This window comes from Macrosteles quadrilineatus, unplaced genomic scaffold (assembly GCF_028750875.1).
Source record: "Macrosteles quadrilineatus isolate MER2022 unplaced genomic scaffold, UCM_ALF_1.0 Scaffold_1__1_contigs__length_201487025, whole genome shotgun sequence".
Taxonomy (NCBI): domain Eukaryota; kingdom Metazoa; phylum Arthropoda; class Insecta; order Hemiptera; family Cicadellidae; genus Macrosteles; species Macrosteles quadrilineatus.
Genome location: NW_026542594.1, coordinates 199618438 through 199640944, shown reverse-complemented (window position 1 = coordinate 199640944; position 22507 = coordinate 199618438). Strand labels below are relative to the sequence as shown.

General features: G+C 33.7%; 1 protein-coding gene across 8 annotated transcripts in view; it reads left to right on the top strand.

Moving 5' to 3' along the window:
- LOC128994129 (receptor-type guanylate cyclase Gyc76C-like) overlaps positions 1-22507 on the top strand; it is a 127994-nt gene that overhangs the window by 62775 nt on the left and 42712 nt on the right. For 7 of the 8 annotated variants that reach the window (XM_054418479.1, XM_054418425.1, XM_054418471.1 and 4 more), the window contains 3 exons: positions 2375-2436; positions 8134-8413; positions 11448-11645. In XM_054418479.1, the coding sequence (XP_054274454.1) occupies positions 8162-8413; positions 11448-11645 (450 nt within the window). In that variant the 5' untranslated portion in view covers positions 2375-2436; positions 8134-8161. The remainder of the gene's footprint in view (positions 1-2374; positions 2437-8133; positions 8414-11447; positions 11646-22507) is intronic. The other variant, XM_054418461.1, reaches the window with a different exon arrangement.

Genomic DNA, 22507 nt, shown 5'->3' with positions numbered 1-22507 from the left:
GTGGTTGAACTTGGTGAAAACCTTATGAATAGTTTTTTTCTTTACTTTTTATTTTAGATTAGAAAAAGTTCTTTAATTGTGTTGATTTTAACATTGTTGTTCACTAAATTAAAGTTTTTATGTACACTCTATTTTGATTAGAATATTTCAAAGCTTATAGACTTCTTATGAAAAGCAACTTAAGCTTATCACAGAGACTATGCTATAGTAGTTTACGTGTAGATTTAGTTTTAACGACACGAGTAGAAAATTTAAGGTACGAGCCTTGGCGAGTGTCTTAAAAACTTCTACGAGTGTCGTTAACACTATTTACGCAAGTAGTGTACACTACTTTACCTAAAACAGTGTTTTAAACTACTAAAAATCACTACTCATAACTTCTAAGAGAGGTTATGTTTTCGTTTATAACCTTTCATTGTCAATGACATTAATTTAAGCAACGGAACCTTGTACGTTGTTGTTGTATTAATAGTCAAAGCTTGTACCAAACACTAATTAACCACTCAACAATTAAATTGGCCTGAACAGCTGATTAGTTGAAGTTTATATCATTACAATTTTAATTCTTCTCCCTCAACCCTTGATTCTCATTGGTCCGTTACTCGTGTTTTTATGAGTAAAACGTAAAACTATGCTGTTATGAAAGTAAACAATGCTGTTATGGAACACTTTTCAATTCTAAGAATTGAACTGAAACGGCTACCTTAAAAAACGGTCGTAGATAAAAATACAGTACTAACAAAATTGTGAATTCTTAATGTCTTTGTTTTATAGTGTTATTTTCAATAATCTGTAACAAAAATTATGCCAACAGAAAATAAGAACCTCACTAATAATATTAACTTTGGACGATTTTATTCAAGATGTAATGCAACAATTATTTTTTGAACATGTGGACTCTTGAGATTAGTTCTTATATTTTTCTTGATAGTTCTCTCTAAAACCAACAAACACCTAAGTTGAAAGAGATTTAGGCCTATACATTTTTCTATAATTTTAGTGTGAGACTTTAAGCTGAATCTTGGAGTATAAAATAATTCAGTTTGAGATTTATTTCATGGTCCTTCCTTGAGTGTACCAAAGTTCGCAAATTACCAAGTTGTGGAAACAAATTTTGGCGATTTATTTCGCTCGTTTATCTGTTTTGTCAATTGCTGTTCCGCCATTACTCTCTGTATTTAGCACACAAAGGTGTTTCTCAGTCAGTCTGCATCTATGAATATTAACCAGCTGATATTTTCAGACCATGATTCATGCTGAATTTTCTCTCATTGTTTTGCTGTTGCAAAATTAGCACTTCCCCTTCCTATCAAATCAGTTTACTTAATTTCTCGGCCTTGTGAAAACTACCTGGTCTATTTGTTCTCGATTGTGTTGGTTACAGTGTTGTATTTAGTATACAAGGTATTTTTAGAGGTGAATAAAAGTATACTTACACTAGAGATGATTGTCTACAATAGTATGGCTTAATACTAGTTTTATATTTAAAATGTAACCTTTTTGCAAATATATTATATTGTTATGTTCGTATATACACCTCAAAGACCTTTAATATGTCAAAACATTATTGAATTATAATTATGAGTTCCCAGAGAGAGTTAACCATTGAGAACCTATTCTTTTACCTGATATATAACAAAATATGTCTCCTAAGATTTTTGTTGTTGAACCTCCCCAAAACATGCTTCCAAAAGTAACTTGATAAAACCAGGTTTGATAACAAATGTTTGAAATGTTATAATTACTTAACAGTCTTGCCTTAGCAAACCTGCAGGCTAAGCATATATTTTCCTATTTCCAGATAGGATTGTTATTTAGAATCAGAATCAAAATACGGTACTTTATTCTTGAACATAGAGTTCAGAATAGGCGTCAAACATTACAGAGATTTAATAATAAAACAGTATAAAGTTGTTGGGCTTTGAGGCGCTGTCAATAATAAATGATTATTATTATGAGGGTTGTTTAGATCTCACTGGAACATCGGTAATTTGTCAGTTTCATTCCCTGTTTAAAAGATTAGGTTAAACGAGTACTTAGGTTTGCTGCTACAGGGAAGGTTATTAGTTGTATTTTTGTGTGAAATTATAATAGTGTAGAAAGAAGTAAGTAGATAACAGTTTACTTGTATTAATAAGCCAAACAGGAATTTTAAATTTACAGATTTTTAAATTTGTCCGTAACCATTTATTGTACAAGAACTTACTAAGTTATTTGTTTGTTGAGTCTGCAATTTTATGAGGGTGAACATTTAAAAAACTACTTTTTACCCAATAAAACCCTGTTCCCACAGATCATGCCGGTTAGCCATTTTGTTTAAATGAATGGTAAAATACTACAATATTTGTTATTATAAAGTTGTTGTTTGTTTCAGATAGCTGCTTGCTGTGAGAGCCACGGTGGACCCGCTATGGCATTTAACCCCCTCGTCCACAGGTTCGTTACCAACTGAAGACATGTTTAAGCTCCTAAGTTTCCAAATTTTTTCTTTGTTAGAATTTTTGTAAGCCTACACAAACTTATTTGGTTGTAACGGGTCCTTCATAGTTCTTCCTTACGAATTTTCCTTTGTCATCGTTAAATGTTTACGAGCAGATCCTCTTAAAAATAGTTTGCCAAATATATTTTTATTTCATTTATTGACATTTTGTAGAACTTGAATATTTAACTCCTATAAGCTCTTGACATTTTGGGGTTTTTTTTAATTCAGCTTTTTAACGTTACGATTTGTACTTCCCATATTGTAAATAATTTTACAACAGGATCATCGTCTTAAGTCTAAGTGGCTACACTGTGACATGTGGTGATGATCAGTAGTGGTTCTAGGGGGGGGGGGGCAACAGGAGCTAAAGGACTCCCCCCATTTGACCCTGGAAAATAAATTTAAACATATTTTGTCCTAAAACATTACGGAGGTTTTTGAATACAGTTCTAGATGTTAAAAATAATAGCTTTAAAAACAGCAAACTGCTTACAAACACAATTTTTTTTTGGGGGGGGGAGACCCCCTCCTTTTGTTCTAAACCTCTACTGTTGAAAATGTAGATATACATAGCTCAAAAACATAAATATCATTCACAAAAATATCTTCGGCCCCTCAGGCAAAAAGAGCTGATTTTTTAGAACTCCTTCTGTTAAAAGCCTAAAAATTTGCACCATAATTTTGTAACCTTTGGATTTGAAATATTTTGTTAATACACAAAACCAAACGATTGGTGTACTGGCAAGACTTACAACAATATTTCCCATGTGAAGTAATGAGCGTTGGAATGTAAACCACTGATGCTATTGGAAGCGACAGGGTGGGGGAAATGTTTACAGCGAAGCTGTCAGTGTTTATTATCTCAAATTTTCTGCGGGCTGTCATTAGTCTGCAGATTTTGTCGGTAATCAAGAACGATTTGAGCCAAATGTGGGCTTGCTTTGGGCGGTAATAGTTAGCCGTGTTTGGTGACAACTAAATCACCTCGTAAACAATAAACAATCAAAACACTGCTGGGCTATTTGTTTACAAGTCCACTAATCTCATAACTGCGAACACTTGTTGAAAATAAGTTGCGTAATCAGTAGGCCTAATGCTTGCAGAAGAATTGTGAAAATAAACATGAATGTTAAGTGTTTATTTTATCTTTTTACATTTTTTTATAATTAATTTCAAATTTTTGTTGGCGAAAGTCTATATGTAGTGTGCTTGATTAGCAACTTTAACTTTGAAATGAACATACCCTAACACAAAACTTTACAATACAGTATACAGGTATCTAAAGCACATGGCTGCAATTTTCAACACAATACAATCAGTGTATGTTGGCAAATTTAAGGTCGCTGCTTTGATTCAAACCAGATCGATTCTGGACACAGATGCCATTTTATATACCAAAATAACCAGGATTTGGACCATCTTACAAACAAAATTTCAAATACCCCACGGCAGCAAATCTGCAGACTAAGTGAATTTCCATTTGCATGATTGGATTTGCACAACAAAAATTCCTTAACCTTGTCTGATTTATTTCCTACTAGCTGGCCCGACAGACGTTGTTCTGTCCTAATGTGATTTTATGTCAAATGCTCATTTATTTTCAAGATAAGCTCGTTTGCATGGCTCAATCACGTCCTGGTTGAAGTTTGTTCGCTACGCTCACTCACCTTTAGGTTGGAACTCATTCGCTACGCTAACTCGCCTCCAGGTTGAAGTTCGTTTGCTACGCTCACTCACCTTTTGGTTGCAAATTAGCTGTTGTCGAAAAATTGAAAAAAATAATAGTGCTGCACCCTGTTGGTAAACCTATTAACTTTTTAATGCTATTGAACATCACAGAATCAAACTGTTTAGTTGAATGGTTGAACCAGCTGTTAAGATTCTTTAATTCCGTTTAAATATGAATACTCATAAGGTTAACATGGGAAACTCCAGAGCCACTGGGACGGAGCCCTTTTGACGGATCTGCACCAAACTTTACAAAAACCATCATTGAATAATGCTTAATAATGCATGAAAGTTTCATTACAATCTGTCAAGCGGTTTCGGAGTCCATAAAGGACAAACAAACATGCAAACAAACAAACGAACATACAAACAAACATACATTGGATTTCATATATATAGATTTAAATAACATTAAGTTAAATGAGTACTTAGGTTCGATGCGTTAGGGAAGATGAGGTGTGTTTTTTTTAGAGAAATGTTAATAGCTTAGGATGAAATAAGTAAGTTTGTCAAATTTGATTAAAGGTTATCCATGGACAAGCAAACTTCAACAGTGTACTGTACTTATCATTAAAATAAAATGGGAATTTTTAATTTACAGTTTTATAAAGTTTTTCGGTAAATATTAGGTGACATGAACGCTTTATTTACAAAACTATTTTGTTTTCTTAGATTTTCAAAAAGGTTTAAAGACAAGTTGGAAAATATTAAAAAGAAGTGTCAAATATGGAAAAAATCATTTTTACCCCATAAAACCGAATTCCCATAGTATGATCACCATGGTTCGCAAAATCGGTTGAATAATTGTTGAGTTTCGCATTTGTACAAAATTTCATCAAAATCTGATTATTTTTTCTCAAATTACAGTACTATGCTAACGGACACGATATAAAAAATGTATGAATTTGATCGAATAATGATTTTGGCCTCTGGGGGCATCAAAACGAATAAGTGAATCGGTCCTGGATTCAGGTCATTTTGTTGGTCACACTATTTCTGTTATGTTGACTACAACACTACATGTGTTTTTTCGACGCACTGTTGTGTGTTGGTGACACTGTTTTGTTTGCTGTTATGTTGGCCACACTGTGACTGAGGTCCTTCTAATTGTAGCACTAGTTGGTCTAATTGCTGTAACGTTCTTAATTGCAATCGGTACTGTGTCACCACAGCTATTTCCAGCTTCTTCCAGAATCTTGGCCTTTTTGACCATTCATATTGTCCCAACATAAAATCTTATAGTGATTTTTATCTAAACTTTCTAGGTGGTTTTGTTTCTCTTGATACCCCCATGATGCTTAAGAATTTAAATAGTTTGTATACCAATTTTTGTATAAAACTTGTTGGCTATTGGCAGGGATACAAAAAAGTTAAATATTTTATTAATGATACGCTCCCAGTAAGCTAGCGATGACTAAACATTTGTAGAGTACATTAGGTTTTACGGTGATATTTAAAGTTTTTCAATTAGGGAAACAAAATAACTATTCCATAACTTTTACAACATATTAACCTGCGGGGATATTTGCCACAAAACCCCTAACTGCCGGAGCATAAGTAACCATACAATTTATTTTGAAGGTGTTTTTATATGCCTCGCACAAGTTTTTAAGGCCTAACGATGATTTTATGTATCAGTGGTTGATAATAATTCAATATAGTTCATTAAAACGAGACCTTATCTAATTCCAGAGGTGGTATACAAAACTATTTTATTTTGATTTTAATGGTAATCAAAGCAAAACAGTTATTTTTTAAAATTAGTTATTAAATTCACTTTATTGCCATTCCACTTGTTTAATTTGCTTCCAGATCGCATGAAAATAGAGTCTCACATTCAAAAATTTTGTCGTGGTTAAATAATTTACCTTGTTGACTAACAATTTAATTGAAATTGTGTGAATACCCTACCTGCGTGGTAGTTGGTAATCTTTTACATGGAATTTAACAATTAATCCCTCAAGCTGTATGAATATCCCTAATGTAGTCACACTCCGCCAAAGACTGTCACTTAAGAAAAAAGTACATCGTTGAACACACAAATAAAATGGCAGGGAAAGACAACATGTAAACATTTAAACATTTATGCAACACAATCCCAATAGAATGTGAGTCTAGAGTGCAGAAAATTACACTTAGTAGTCACCAAGTGACTATCAATCTTACATTACTAATGAATTCTGATTTCAACTCAGTATTTATAATAGCCTGTTGAAAAGTTGAGGTTATTAATCCCAACTAACAGCAGACAAGTGACATGGCTGGATCTACGGAAATAGCAACAAAACGCATCTTCCTGGTGGCGTGTGGCCAAGCCGTGTGCCAGAACCAAAGGCATAAAACTATCTGTGCAACATCCACTGTATTGAGAACAACTTGGCCGTAGTCCACGGAGCGTGTACTTTCACTCTCAGTACGGTATATCAAAATTTGTAGTAAATATGATTTTAAAGTATTGTTTTCTAATTAATGTTGTTTGGTGATTCAGTGGATAAGTCGGTAGCGCAATAGACTTCGGGCCCAAGGTAGCGATGTGGTGGGTTCGAATTCTAGTACAGTAGACTCCCTCTTATCCGGACTCCTCGGGACCGAGGCCAGTCTGGATAGCGGTTTTTTCGGTTAAAACGACGTCCCCAAAAACTCGTTAAAACGGACCGTTTACTGTGATATTCGACTTAAATTTAGGAGAGCATTGTATTTAGACACGTGATCACTGGTCTCAAATCTCTCCCACGAGAACAGTCGTCTTAGTACCGTTCACTTCCTGCCGATTTAGTCCGGTTAAACCAATGTGCTGATACAAATTGTCCGGTTAAAGAGATGTCATTTCCGCTGAGTTTAGTCCGGTTAAACCGATGTCTGGTTAAAAGGTGTCCGGATAAGAGGGAGTATACTGAACCCGTAACTACTTTGTATCAGTACAGGTTACCCTTGTCGTGTACCGGCTCACCCCTTGCTTTGCTGGACTTGTCCCACGCACAGATCGGTTGTGTATGTGGGTGAGTAAATGCAAGGTTAAAAGAGGCAGCCAATCTCTTAAAAAAGAATAGTTTTGGATATAACTAACCCAGTTTCGAAAATAGAAAAGTATGGTCAGTTTAGAATCTTTGACTACAGATTACTGTGAAGTTGAAATTCCATTAAGTTGTGTAAATTGTAGCCAGATTTAGATAAAAAAAATAGCCTATTCAATGGAGACACCTACAGAAGGTTCTGCCGTAAAGTAGCCTTCTCATTGTTGTATTTGTATTTTTTCACCAACCAAATTGAAAGGGCAACTACTAATTGTGAACTATAGGCTCTTGTATGCCCCCATCTGTTGAGCTGTTTATTCGGTGTTGTGTGTCCTCCCGGGAAGGTGTTAACTGTACTTGCATGAAATCCCAAAACCGTCAGCTTAAAAACCTTCTTCCCAGTCTTATAGCTGAGTAAGTCAGTAGCTTTTTGATTGTTCCAAACTGAGCCCAACTGTCCTTGATCGTTAGGCAAATAAATGATCCTGACTAATGAAACAGCTGATCTTAGTCAGTTACAAAGCAACTCAGGTCATCTCACTCCATTCTACCTTGCATTTATATTCAGCTTAAAATTCACACCCATGTGTGAGTCGCTGTCTCAAGCATTGATTGTTGATTTTTATTAAAATTAGTTTTCTTTGAGAGGTTGGCAGCCTCTTTTACTTTGCATTTAAGTCTATATGAGCCACAGAACCCTGTGCAAGAACGTATCCAGTAAAGTGAGCTGGTATAGTACAAGCTTGAACTTAACTTATAAAAGCTTGTGGCAGGTACCAAGGATTCTATCTCACGACATCACTGTCTTGAGCCCGAAGTCCGTGATGCCACTGACTGACTCACCAACTACTGTAATATTGTAATTGTAGTTCCGCAAAGTTTCTAACAAACGTTTCTTTGCTTGTTCAGGTGAGGTGGAGGGGACGGCCGGCTGGCCATGCAGGCCGGGCCTCTAACACTCTTCGTCCACTTGCTGTTGTTGACCTCCGCGTGTGTGGCGTCGCACACGACAGTCACACTCGCAGTCGCACCCTCTACCACCGCCGCATCGACCACAGTCGCGCCACCGACGCCCCCGCCACACATCAACAAGAACCTAACCATTGGCTACCTCACGGCGATCAGAGGTGACTTGCGCGACCGACAGGGCCTCCTAGTCTCCGGCGCCATACAGATGGCTGTGGACAAGGTGAGGATATCAGTGTAGCTGAGTGTGAAGTAGCAGTTGAAAATACAACATGTAGACATAGCCTCCTATAATACAAGGCTGTTGTCCCAGCAAACCAAAACAGCTGTTGCACTAATTTATAACGGAGCGTACGCACAATGTTTATGTTTATCTTTTTTATTACATATTACCATGGCAATGGGCATACCGGTGCGACGTTACCACACACTAATACCACGGCCTTGTATTAGAGGAGACTATGATGTAGCCCTTCAAGTGAAACTATTGGAAAGAAACCTATCTGGAGTGGATTAACATTTAAAAATATTCCATGTAACATATTGGGGTGGATGGACAAAAATTAATCATTGGATTTTGGTGAGAAGAAAAATAAAACAGTTGATTGCAGAAAGCACTAGAGAGTAATCGATTGGACATTCAGATTGTCCGTTTTCTTACATGAAAAATTAGTTGTGATGGATTAAAAGCTTCTAGATAAAACAAAATAGCTTAACTTATTTTTTTTCTATTATTTTTCTGGTGGGTAAATTAATAGACAATTTTCTTCGTCAAAGGAAAAAGAATTTCAGAAATCTTCAAAAAATCCTTGAAGTTAGTGGTCCCTAACATTTATTTTGTTATAAGTGAACATCTTATCATCAAACTTACAGCAGTTTCTTTGGTCATGCGTACTTGTATTAGATTAGGATGTCAATAGAAACTCTTATAAACAAGAATAATAATTTAATCTGTTCTTGAATTTATTTCAAAGGGACAAGCGGGGAGGTTGTTGTATCTTCGGAAACTGATTGGTCTTCATACTGTATCTTTAAAGTATATAGGCCTAAAAGAAATTTAGTATTAAAAAACTGATGTAGTGAATAGATTTTTTTTGTACGTTTTTGGCAAAAAGGTTAATTGATTATTACGATCGATAAAACATACTCCCTTAGTAGATTTCTCATCCTTATGGAACAGCTGAAGTCAATTTTATTGTTAGTTCCGTACAGTGTACTGCAGAGGTTGTGTTTTGTTTAAATTTGATTTTTTTTATTTATTGTTATTCATTTAAAACCTTGTTTAACCAAATAATAGGATCTAATCATAAACACTAGCTCGTCCCCTAGTTATATAACCAAACAGTCAAGCACAGGTCATGAAATTGACCCTCAAATAATATAAACAAAATTTTGTTCACACTAGCGCCCAATGTGGACATGAACTAGACAAAAAAAAAAGCTTCAAAATTTACAATGAGATGAGAAGTCTACTAACTTGTGTTGCTTAGTCTATGTTCTTACAATGAAATAGGTTAGAATACTTAAAATATTTGGGATACGGGACTATGTAAAATAAATTTTTAATTGTGTTTAGAATGAAAAATGTTTTTTTTCCACTATTTGCCGTATCTCATAAGCCCAGAAGAAGGCCCACTTTCCCCCATATCTGAGTCTGACCTGAACAATAAATTTGACTTTGATCTTGATCATTGAAAACTGTATCAAATTATTGCCCCTTTATGGCCTATTAAAATCAATTTTGAAAGTCGGTATCAAAGTCGGAAGTATCTTCCAATTGGTTGTGGCCACATTAAACAGAAGCCCACATAGTCGCCACGCTTGTTCAAGACCATCTAGACTATGGTTTATCATTTATCTTCAGGTCAAAAGGTTATCTGACCTTGAAAGATGCCAGTTTCACTGCTTGATGTTTTGGCACCAACGCTATTGGAAGTCCATCATTATCTTGTCTGATGAAATGTTAAATGCTCGGTTGGGGTGTGATAGGTTCTTAAATTTTCAAGTCGAGAGGTTAATTGTAGGTATTGGGTTCCACATATTTTTTTAACAAATGGGGAGGTTGCCAGTTCCATCTTTGGGAAAAATTATTCAGGACCTAGTGTTGTCAATTGTCAGGAGGCCATAAAGTTATTGATGATTTTCAAAAAGGGTCAACCTTAAATTATGACAAAATCACAGTTCAAACTGTCTTACAAAAAGATGTCAAAATTCCATGTAGGTGTTAAGCTACATTATATGACATATTTCACCTTAATTATTTTTTCTTCCCCTTGATAAATTTTAAATCAAATAAGATTCACAATCCCCTAATTTCAGAAACTGAAAAATGTTGGGATAATTTGACCTAAAAGTATTCATGTGAATATTTGTCAATCATTGTTATGTATCTTTTGCTTTAACAAGGAACTAAAAAGACCACAAACTAACTTTTTATCCTGAATATATTTTTTGTTAAGAAGTTTTAGTTTTAGAACTAAATGTAAAATTATCTGGGAAGTTACTATTAGTTAACCAAATTGACTATGGAGTCTCCCAGATTCTGTTCTTGGCCCTCCTCTCTTTGCTATGTTGATAGGTGTGTTATTAATGATTAATTGAATTAAGTATTTAAATTAAACTATTACATTTATAAACAAAAAACATCATTTTAACTGATCATGTAAGACTGTAGGTACTAAAACTGAATGGTTAAAAAAATTGGTAATATAATGTGTCTTTTTAATATCATCTGTTTGCTGTTAACTAACTAATACTTGACTATGTTTTCTTATCTTCAACAACAATCATCGTAAACAATTCTGTAATTTTCTCTTACATGTAAAATTGAAAGCAAACAAAGGAAACTGATAGGGAATATTCTATCACTTTCCATAAATGCACAGTTTTTCGTGTCAGAGTTCAGGGATCAAGAGCAAAGACTGATTAAAATTTAACCTAAAATAGAAGTTTGGTAATGTCTATTCTAATTTGTTATGTCATGTACAGGGTGTCTGGTAACAAGTGTTTCATTTTTAGTGTTTATTATATTTTTTTTTACATCCCACCTTTACATCCTTAGACATTCTAGCCCAGAACTTTTTTACACATAACTTCAAGCTAGTCCTAAAAGGTCGCGGTATTATTACATGTATGAAATCCATTTCTGCTTGGTGAGATTTGAACCTGGGACCTTGGTCTCTGAAGCCCCGAGCTCTACCACTAGACCAGCTCCTGCAAGTGTAGACAGTAGTCTTCATGATGTTGTCTGTTAACAGGTGAACTCCGACCCGTCGCTGCTGCCCAACGTGACTCTGGTACTCAAATGGCAAGACATGCGCGGTGACACGGTGATCAGCACACGCCTCATCACCGAGATGATCTGCGAGGGTATCTACGCGTTTTTCGGCCCCGAGGGCTCGTGCTACGTCGAAGCCATCGTCTCCCAATCTCGCAACATTCCCATGCTCAGCTATGTAAGTGAATTTTCATTTATTTTAAGTTCATATTGTACGCATGCCAATAAGAAGTATGTCTGGGAATCCAAGTGGTTTTAGTGTTCACCTTAAAATATGAGGGTTGCTGGTTTGGTTCGGAGTGGATGGATTATTGACCTAGATGATATTTGTCATTGGGGTATCAATTAACTACGCATTGTAATATAAGCTTTGACTATTGCTAAAACTATGCAATCAAACCCCATGTTAAAGTTGTTGCCAGTTTTAAATCAAAATGGACGTAGTTGAAGCGACCCACCAACAGATTGCGCTGGTTTCTGCTGTTTTCTACTGATTTCTGTCGAATATGCGGAATTTTTTAACAAAGTCAAACTCATAGGACAACATATTGTAATCTATCTTTTATGCCCTTTTCACCATCTCAGTAACAAAAAATAGGGCATAAAATCTAATTAAGTTTATATTTTCTTAGTTAAAAAAATAAGGTAATATTTTGCAAACGTTTCAGGCAATCATTAGTGTCATAAAATATGATAAAAGGGTGATAAATAAAATAATTCTTTAACCAATTGAAATTTTTTTGTTTGCATTCTTGGTAAACAACAATATAAATTTTCGTGTCTGTTTGAAAAATGTCACACCTCATAAATAACTTGATGAATGAAGACGTAGAGTCGTACTTTGGAGCAATCAGCATATTGCACATTGTCCTGCCACTCGGCTTGAAGTTCCAGCATAAATTAGCTGAAACTTGTCACTGTTGTATTGCTGTCAAGTTGAGAAATTGATTGGCATAATTTTAAATGTATAATTTATTTGTATTAAATGTGTAATCTCATTGTAGAAAATGATAGGAATAAATTGGTGTGACAAATGATTTTACAATGCAAAATGTGAACGTAGATAATATTATGTTTTAAAAATTTGCTGCTATCAGCAATGTCTTGGGTTTGGTTTATTTGGTTTGTTTGACCATGTGTGAATTATATGTCAATAGCTATTTGTGACTATACATTCGAGAGCAGCAATGACCGTTTGTGCTCGTAATACACACAAGATTTTCCTACCACCATAATTGACATAACAACACACAGATTAACTTAGATGTATATAAAATGTTATTTGGATTATGTTTGCTTTTTTAAGGTTATGTTATTGCTTATCGGTTGTTAACGTACCGAATCCGCGGCTGTGGTTGGTTTAGAAACGACAACTTTGAAATCAGCTGATTTAGCGAGTGGGAATAATTCATTCCTGCTCTAGAGTGGCAATGAACTATTTTGCGTACTGTTTACAGCCAGGGAAATGCAGTTTCCTTGTAGTGGTAGGAAAAAAACAATGATCGTAACTATAATGTTTTATGTGTGATCCCTGTCTGATTTACTACATAAACTAATAATACTTTTATTAATGTAATGTAATGTTTTATTAATGTAATTAATGTAATGTTTAGAAAATTTTAATTTGTATTACAAATGATTCCCTAAGGCAATATGTCGCTAATTGTTATTATAAAATAATCACTACTGGTAAATATCTTTTAAAAACAAATTACTCTATTTTCAGTGAAAACTTAACAATACGCAGTTTATCCACGGTGTTGGTATTCTATTGCCAGCTATCCATTCATGTATGTTCAGGCTGTCTCCATGACAAGTCTTTGTACAGGACGTCTGTTTGTATTTCTGCTACCTAGTTGTCTACCTTTCTACTACGTGTTGAAACTGTTTATGGAGCTGTTTACTAGGATTTCTCCAATAATACATTCATTTGTTGTAGCTACAAGGTGTGTTCTGTAAATTTTTACTTTGAAACCAAAGCAAGTGAGTTAGTTGCTTTTATGTAGTGTTAATATAAAAAAATATTTTCATAACTCCTTACAAAAACTTTTCATCACTCCTTATAGTGGGGAGGCAAATGTAGTAAAATATGTCAAATGACAAAGTTGGCTCACCCCGAAAGGTAACCGGTGAACACTATGCTAGATGATATTGTATAGTAGTAGAGATGATATTTTGACCGGTGTTCACTCTGTATGAGTGGGACTCTCTTTTCTGGACGCCATTTTCCAAAATGGCGGATGTCAACGTTTGATCTTTGAATAACTCGAGCAAAAATGATCCGATTTTGATGAAATTTGGTATAAACGTTTAAACTTACATTTATTTGAATGAGTTCGAGAACCAGCATGATCGGACCATGGGAGCGGGGGTTTATGGGGGTTTTATGGGGTAAAATTGGGATTTTCTTATTTTTTGCCCCCAAAGCACAACATTTTCCAATTTCTCTCTAAACCATTTTAAAGAACTTAAAAAAAGAAATAATTTAGTATATTAACGTTTTTTGTACCCTTATTGGTTACGGAGAAAATAAAAAAAAGTGTTATTTAAAATTCCCATTTTATTCTTATGGAGGATATTGTCAACTCTTGTAGTTTGCTTGTTTATGGATATATTTTGATCAAACTTGGTAAACTTATTTATTTATACTAAACTATTAATATTAATATTCTACCAACATTCACACTTTATTAGCCTCCATGTAGCAGCAAACCTAGGTACTCGTTAAACCTAATTTTATTTAAATTGAATTAATTTAAATACCAATCAGGCAAATGGAAATTTACTTAGTCTGCAGGTTCGCTGTGACGGGGGTATTTTATTCTTGACATTTCTTCCTAACACTAGGGGTTCAGGAGATATAAGCAGTTAAAGTTGGGGTTTCCTCCATGATAAATACATTGATCCGTTTTAACTGTCACCCTAATGTATTTTCTGTGCTATTCCGTTGCATTTCTTAAGAAGTGCAAACACTTTTGAATCGGCATATAATAACAAAGCTAGATTATCAGGCACATCTCAGATTCGCACGATGCGTTAAAATATTAAAAGTATCGCTTTATTTTAGTTTTTTTCTCCATGAATTGTATTTTGGCGGACATTTTGTGGGATCAAATCCAATTTTAAGTTGCAGATTCAGTTTCCCCACCTTTTAAACATTAAAAACGATATACTACACACTATATCTAGCAAACATGTTTTAACTATTTTTCTCTGGGAGCGATTATTATTTTAATTTAAATACCATAATATCAGGAATACGTAGGAGGACATAGAAATACTAGAGCTAAAAGATCCGAAATGGCATAAAACAAGTTGCTATGCAGTTTTTGCATTAAGAGCAATATTGATAACATAAACTACGGCATGAAAAGTCTGATGAAGTGATAATAGTCCGGTAATTAAAGAGAAATATATAGTGGAGGTTCAAAAAAATTGTTTCTAAAGGTTTGTCGACGGATTTCATTACTTTTATACCTCCACACAACAACAAAAAAAGTCTACCAAAATCCGACTAGGTAAAGTACCTGATATTATGGTATTTAAATTAAAATAATAATCGCTCCCAGAGAAAAGTAGTTAAAAAACTTTTTGCTAGATATAGTGTGTAGTATATCGTTTTTAATGTTTAAAAGGGTGGGGAAACTAAATCTGCAACTTAAAATTTGATTTGATCCCACAAAATGGCCGCCAAAATACAATTCATGGAGAAAAAAACTAAAATAAAACGATACTTTTAATATTTTAACGCATCGTGCGAATCTGAGATGTGCCTGATAATCTAGCTTTGTTATTATATGCCGATTCAAAAGTGTTTGCACTTCTTAAGAAATGCAACGGAATAGCACAGAAAATACATTAGGGTGACAGTTAAAACGGATCAATGTATTTATCATGGATGAAACCCCAACTTTAAATGCCTATATCTCCTGACCCACTAGGGTTAGGAAAAAATGTCAAGAATAAAATACCCCCGTCACAGCGAACCTGCAGACTAAGCAAATTTCCATTTGCCTGATTTGTATTTAAATTAATTCAATTTAAATAAAATTAGGTTTAACGAGTACCTAGGTTTGCTGCTACATGGAGGCTAATAAAGTGTGAATGTTGGTAGAATATTAATATTAATAGTTTAGTATAAATAAATAAGTTTACCAAGTTTGATCAAAATATATCCATAAACAAGCAAACTACAAGAGTTGACAATATCCTCCATAAGAATAACATGGGAATTTTAAATAACACTTTTTTTATTTTCTCCGTAACCAATAAGGGTACAAAAAACGTTAATATACTAAATTATTTCTTTTTTTAAGTTCTTTAAAATGGTTTAGAGAGAAATTGGAAAATGTTGTGCTTTGGGGGCAAAAAATAAGAAAATCCCATTTTTACCCCATAAAACCCCCCATAAACCCCCTCTCCCATTGTCCGATCACGCTGGTTTTCGATCTCATTAGAATAAATGTAAGTTTAAACGTTTATACCGAATTTCATCAAAATCGGATCATTTTTGCTCGAGTTATTCAAAGATCAATCGTTGACATCCGCCATTTTGGAAAATGGCGTCCAGATAAGAGAGTCCCACTCATACAGAGTGAACACCGGTCAAAATATCATCTCTACTACTATACAATATCATCTAGCATAGTGTTCACCGGTTACCTTTCGGGGTGAGCCAACTTTGGAATTTTGGCCATTCGCCTCCCCACTATTACAAAACTGTCTGTGTTCGGTAACAACTGATATCAAATAAATTAATTCTTTCAGCTGATTTCCCCTTGTTCTAAATTTACTTTTACTCGCTCTCAATAAATTTTTCCATTTCCACTCCAAGGCCCACTAATACTTGTTTACAATTTATTTCTATTTTTGAAATCAGCTGTTTTTACTGTTTATATAAAATACAAACAGAAATATGCATAAGCTGGTTTTGTTGTGTTTTTAGCTTCTAGTACATGTTTACTGCCCAATGAACATAACCTCGAACTTGAACTTCTATTTTTTACATTGTTATATATGTTTGGCATAACCTTTTTGCTTTTATTTTTCTATTAAAACAATTTTCCTTAAGAAATGTAATAGTTTTAGTTTTACTGAGGTCTGTTATTATATATGCGATTATTTTTACGTTGTGATGAAAAGTATCATTCATAACTTTTACCCAACATGATTTTCTGGCTTTTGCTAGACAATAGACAATAGACAATTTCGTTTATTTGTAATTTCATCATGAAATACATTGGCGTCACAAAAATCTAGAATGTTTAACATTAGATTGCTTAACAGTTTACATTTTTTGTTGTGTTGAAAGTTCATAATTGGTCAAAAAATCCCTGAAGGGAGTGCACCGGTCGGTTCACAAGCCGGTCCCAGAGTTGCTGTTTGAGTCAGTTTCCTGTTGCGTTCTTGAGGTTGTTTGGAAGAGAGTTGATTTTGCAGCTAATACGAGAGGGTTTTCTGCTGTATTGTGTGGAGTAGTGGATCTCTGCACAATACAGCAGAAAACTCTTATATTGGACGCAAAATCATCAACTCTCTTCCAAACAAGTTCAAGAACGCAACAGGAAACCAACTCAAACAGCAACTCTGGGACTGGCTTGTGAACCGACCGGTGTACTCCCTTAAGGATTTTTTTTTTGCTACAATTATTCCCAAAATAACTCTCACTGAAATTTTGTGTTCCTGGGTTTCCTTATCCCACTAAGTCCAAAAGGTCTGGAGAAATATTGATAAATTTTGTGTTTTAAGGGTAAAAAATTAGAAAAAAACCCATTTTTGCCCCATAAAACCCCATGTTAAGCCCCGTTCCCATAGTCCGATCATGCTGGTTCGCGAACTTATACAAGTTTATCCCGCCTTACACATTCAAACCAAATTTTATCAAAATCGGACAAAAATGACTTAAGTTATAGTCCGGACGGACATATATATATAAAAATTTGAACGAATGGTGTTTTTGGCCTCTGGGAACATCAAAATGAAAAAGTAAATCGGTCCCGGGCCTAGGTATTACCATGAGACCTACGGTAATGGTAATAGCTACTTCCCTATAGGGATATTCGCTAAAACGAGATGAAACTTTATATAACAAGTACATCATGTATATAAATTTGCAATCTGTAGCAGATCATTACACAGATGATTGTACACAACCCGGTGTGAAATATCGAGCATCAAATGAAATGCTCAGCTGAGCGAGCAACAAGAGCGAACAAAGAGTGGTTTGCAGATGGAAATAATTGAACAGTCACAGTTGGCAGGCCGCCACGTTCCCTTAGCCAAGTTGTCTTCTCACTTACCAGTAAACAACGCTCCGTTTAAGATAGGTAGATTGATGAATCGGGTAATTTCAATATCTATTGATTCATTAAAAATCGCTTACATGTACCCATTCTAAACATTAGAAGGTTTTTTAAAAAGTTTTTATTAGCTCGCTTTCTTGTCCGGTACAAATTTTTCAATAAATTTTATACTAACTTCCCGATGAGCTAGAGACTTGAAACTTGAAACATGCAATATTATATCATTTGATTTTCATATTTCCCTTGGGCTACGCCCCATGGGCTTGTTTTTATTAACTCACTTTCTTGCAAATTTTGATACTTCCCGATGAGCTAGAGACTTGAAACTTGAAACTTAGCTCACAAATGGATGACAATGCAATCATTTGATTTTCATATTTCCCTTGGGCTACGCCCCACGGGCTTGTTTTTATTAGCTCGCTTTCCTACTAATTTTGATATCAATTTCAAACGAAGTTCCTGGTGAGCTAGAGACTTGAAATTTGAAACATAGCTCACAAATGGATGACAATGCAATATTATATCATTCAATTTTCATCTTTCCCTTGGGCTACGCCCCACGGGCTTCCAAATTTTTCATGTTTACATTTTGAAAGAATGTAAATATATCAATTAATTTAAGTCAGCTGTAAATACTTACATTTGACAGTTCGAAGACCAGAGGTTAAGAGGTATAGGTTATGCTCCCAAGAGATTCTTTATACAAACAAACATTTTAAAATAAAGATAAACAATCTGATTACATATATAATGGTGTTTGTTAATAATGTCAAATGTTATTTATTTAGTATTCCATAACGTAAACAATAAATTAAATAGATTGATATATTTATAGTTAGTAGGTAGGCCATACATTCAATGTAATACATAATTATATGAAAAGAAACTCAAATAAGCCTTAGATTTCCTACATGCATCTGTGTTAATCTGATATAGATGCTTGAAATAGATTTAACACCCACACAAATTAAAAACTAAAAAGTAGAAAATAATTTATAAATAAAAAACTTTTTAAAACAAAACGTTTTTAAACGCATTAAAAAGAAGAAAATAATTTATAAATATGTGGAGAGTATAAATACTTTTAAGATTTAAAACGAAAAAAGTGGGGTGCATGCAACTGATAATAATACATTAGTTCAATAGGTGAAGGTAATTGTAAATTATCTATTTGCATGCTCCCCACGTTTTTTGTTTTAAATCTTAAAAGTATTTATAGCCTACTCTCCACATATTTATAAATTATTTTCTTCTTTTTATTGCGTTTGAAAACGTTTTGTTTTAAAATTTTTTTTATTTATAAATTATTTCTCTAGAACTCAATCTTTGATCCACGTTTCCATAGCGAAGCTGTCTGCTCACTTTCCGGTAAACAACGCTTTCCGGTATATCAATTGAAGATTAATGAATGGAGTAATATCAATATTTATCAATTCATTAAAAATCCCTTACATGTACTCGTTCTAAACGCATTCAATTAAAGGCTACAGAGAAGAATCCAATTATAATTGTTTGCAATTTTTCAGCATTTGTCTAATTAGATATATTTACTAAAAATTGAACAAAAAATAGCTTAGTTTGCTGTGGCAGGAGTACTTATTTCAAAGATTAACACCTTATGTAATTCTTAAATAGAACATAACCTCCACGAATCGTCCATAAAAACCAAAGACTGCAAAACAAAAGCAAGTAACTTTGAACAATTTTTTCCAGCGAGGCTGTTAAAGAAATCACCTCATTATCTAGTTGATTGTGCTGATATGTAATAAGTAACGACACAAAAGTGAATGTAACACATTATAAGGTAACCTTGGCATAGGGACCTTGCACCTAGGGCCATAATGAAGTATTGCGGTCAACCGGGGCACTTGGATTTATATGGTATTTCAGTATAACGGCCGTATGTAAATGTTTGCATGCTACTGTTGTACTTTTATAATATCTGTGTTTAATATGTTTAATATGGAAATCTAATTTTATGTCTTTTTATTTAGTGCAAACACAGCTGTGATTATATAAATTGAAAAATATAACCACACCTGAATGTGCATTATTTTGTTATTGTAAAGTTGTTAGTGAAGTAGTAAACAACACAAAGTGAAAATTAGATCAAATCTTTTGAACAAACAATTTGATACTTTTACACTTAATACTTTACAATGGCTTGCACAGTAATAATGTATAATGTCGGAAGACTACCACTCAGAGGTATTGTTCCTCGAAATGAGAACTAGAGGCGCCAGATTTGGCACGATATTAATGGAAGAAGAATAAATGAGCATCGGATGAACATGAAGTTATTCCTGTGTATAGATTACCAATTTTAAATGAGATTGCATTACACAGCATAGGGCCAATGAACGATGGATGCATTCATTGTGGTGCATTGCACAATTTGATTTGGTGAAATTGTGGCGCAAGGCCGAACCTTCACAAAAGATGGCATTTATTTGAAAATCCCAGTGTTTACCCATGGTCAACTTTATATTGCTTTTAGATGGGTAAAGAGGGTAGATGATGTTAATAGCACTAGAACCAAATAAAGGCCAAGGAATAGACCAAAATGGATACTAAACAACAAATGTTGTTTCAGAGAGATTTTGTTATAGAATTAATTAGCATTTTACAATTTGGATGATGACATTATCTCTATATGTGTTTTTCTAAGTGAATTTGTCTATATTTAAAGAAATCTATATATATTTAATTAATAGTCATGAAGATTGTTATTGGAAAATGTTCCTTAGTTGTATTATGATTTGAAAGTTTATATTATAAACACACCGCATATCCTTTGGAATTTGTATTTTAAATAGAGCAGACATCAAAACACATTATGCAGGTATGTAATAACTATTATACATATCATAATAAAAAAGTTAAATGATAATTCAAGGTAGGGTAACCCATGAGACCAATAATTTGTACAAAATAATTACTATAATCTCAGAGTAAATAAAACAAATTTTGTTTTATTTACTCTGAGCTATAATATAGGGGCTATTGCCCCTACAAGCCACTAGTATAAACTAATGTTGTGATCAAAATTGATTGAAGAAAGTATAGTATGGCTATTAGCATGTACTACATGCATGGAATCAAATCATGGCCTATAGTAATAACCTACTGCCAGCAATTTTGCAATTTGATTTGTAAAAATTTGTTGACCTATTGGTTTAAAGCAGTTTAATGTCGGCCGTTTCAGCATTAGTTCCCCTTTCAAATGAAAAATATGAGTATTTTAGATGAGAAGAACTGTAGTTTTTTCGGATGTCTCTTTTAAAATAAGAGTTGTCCAGTCATTATATACATGAGGTCTCAAATGTGAAGCAAGTTTATTTCAATTATTTTATTAACTATACCAAAAAGAAAATAATTTTATTGGTTGAATTCCACTCATATTGCCCATTATACTTGTTCAAAGATTAAAATACAGGGTGTCTCACAAAGAGGTTTAAACGTTTGATTTTATATTACTTGCTCATTTATGCACCGAACATTTGAAATTTTACACAATTAAATGTTTTAAAAATATTCTGGGAAAATTTCAGCCCCCTAACCTTTAACCTTTGTAGAAACAAAATGGTTGCGTATTATAAACTTATTGTAAATTATAAGTTATTAATTGTCACATTCTAGGGAAAACTGTACAGGAGAAAGTAAAGTTATAATTTTTATGGCTCAAGCGGTTGTCTTCAATTGAACAGCTGTTCTTCAACAATGAGCGTAGCGAATTAGTAAAAGTTTAAATATGCCACCATTTTGTTTCTGTAAAGGTTAGGGAGCTGACATTTTTTCATAATATTTTTAAAACTTACTTTTTCAATTGTGTAAAGTTTCAAAATGGTCTGTGTATAAGTGGGCAAGAAGAATAAAATAAAACCTCTTTGTGGGACACCCTGTATTTGTTTCTCCTAGTCACTACAATATGGTAATTTTGTATGTTTAAAACCCCTTGCAATTTACTAAATTAATTCTTTAGTGTTTGTAATATTGTCAACTTTAATTACCATGAGTGTTTATAACAATGACGAATGAGTGTTTAGTACACCATACAAGGCTGTATAAGTTATATAATCGGTGTAACTGTTGATAATAGAATGTCTACTCTCAAGGTCATTTTTTATACCTATCTGGTCCTGTAGTTTTGTTAAGTAGGTATAATACGTTTCTTTGTTATTTTTACATGTTGTTGTTTCAAAGTTTTATTTCTACAGCTTGATTTGTTTTAATGTAAGAACAAGAATCCATTTATTGTCGTTTGTCAACATTACATCGCTATAGAAAACGTCAAAGAATAAAAGAAATAGCCTACAGTAATGTGCAGTATAAAAGGAAAGCGTACAATTTAATTTTTAGGCTAACAGATGTAACAGAATAAAACATCACAAATAACAACTAGCAACAAATCAATATAAGCAATGAATATTAAAAATAAATGTATTCATTTGATTTTGGGATGTAGTTAATTTACAAACTGTGCAAATTATCTTTTGGAGTAAAATTAGATGCCTAATTTCAAATCCATATGCTGTTGTTTTCATCCAGAACGAAAATCAATATATTACTAAAGTAACAAGCCCAGTTTTTGGACTTTTTCTTTCCGAAATGAGTAAAACTGACATTGAAGTTAAGTACACCTAAATATTTAGTTGCCATGGTAACAAGTCCACGTTTTGGAGTTATTCCTTCTGAAATGTGAAAAACAACTATGACTGAAATTAGGTACACCTATACA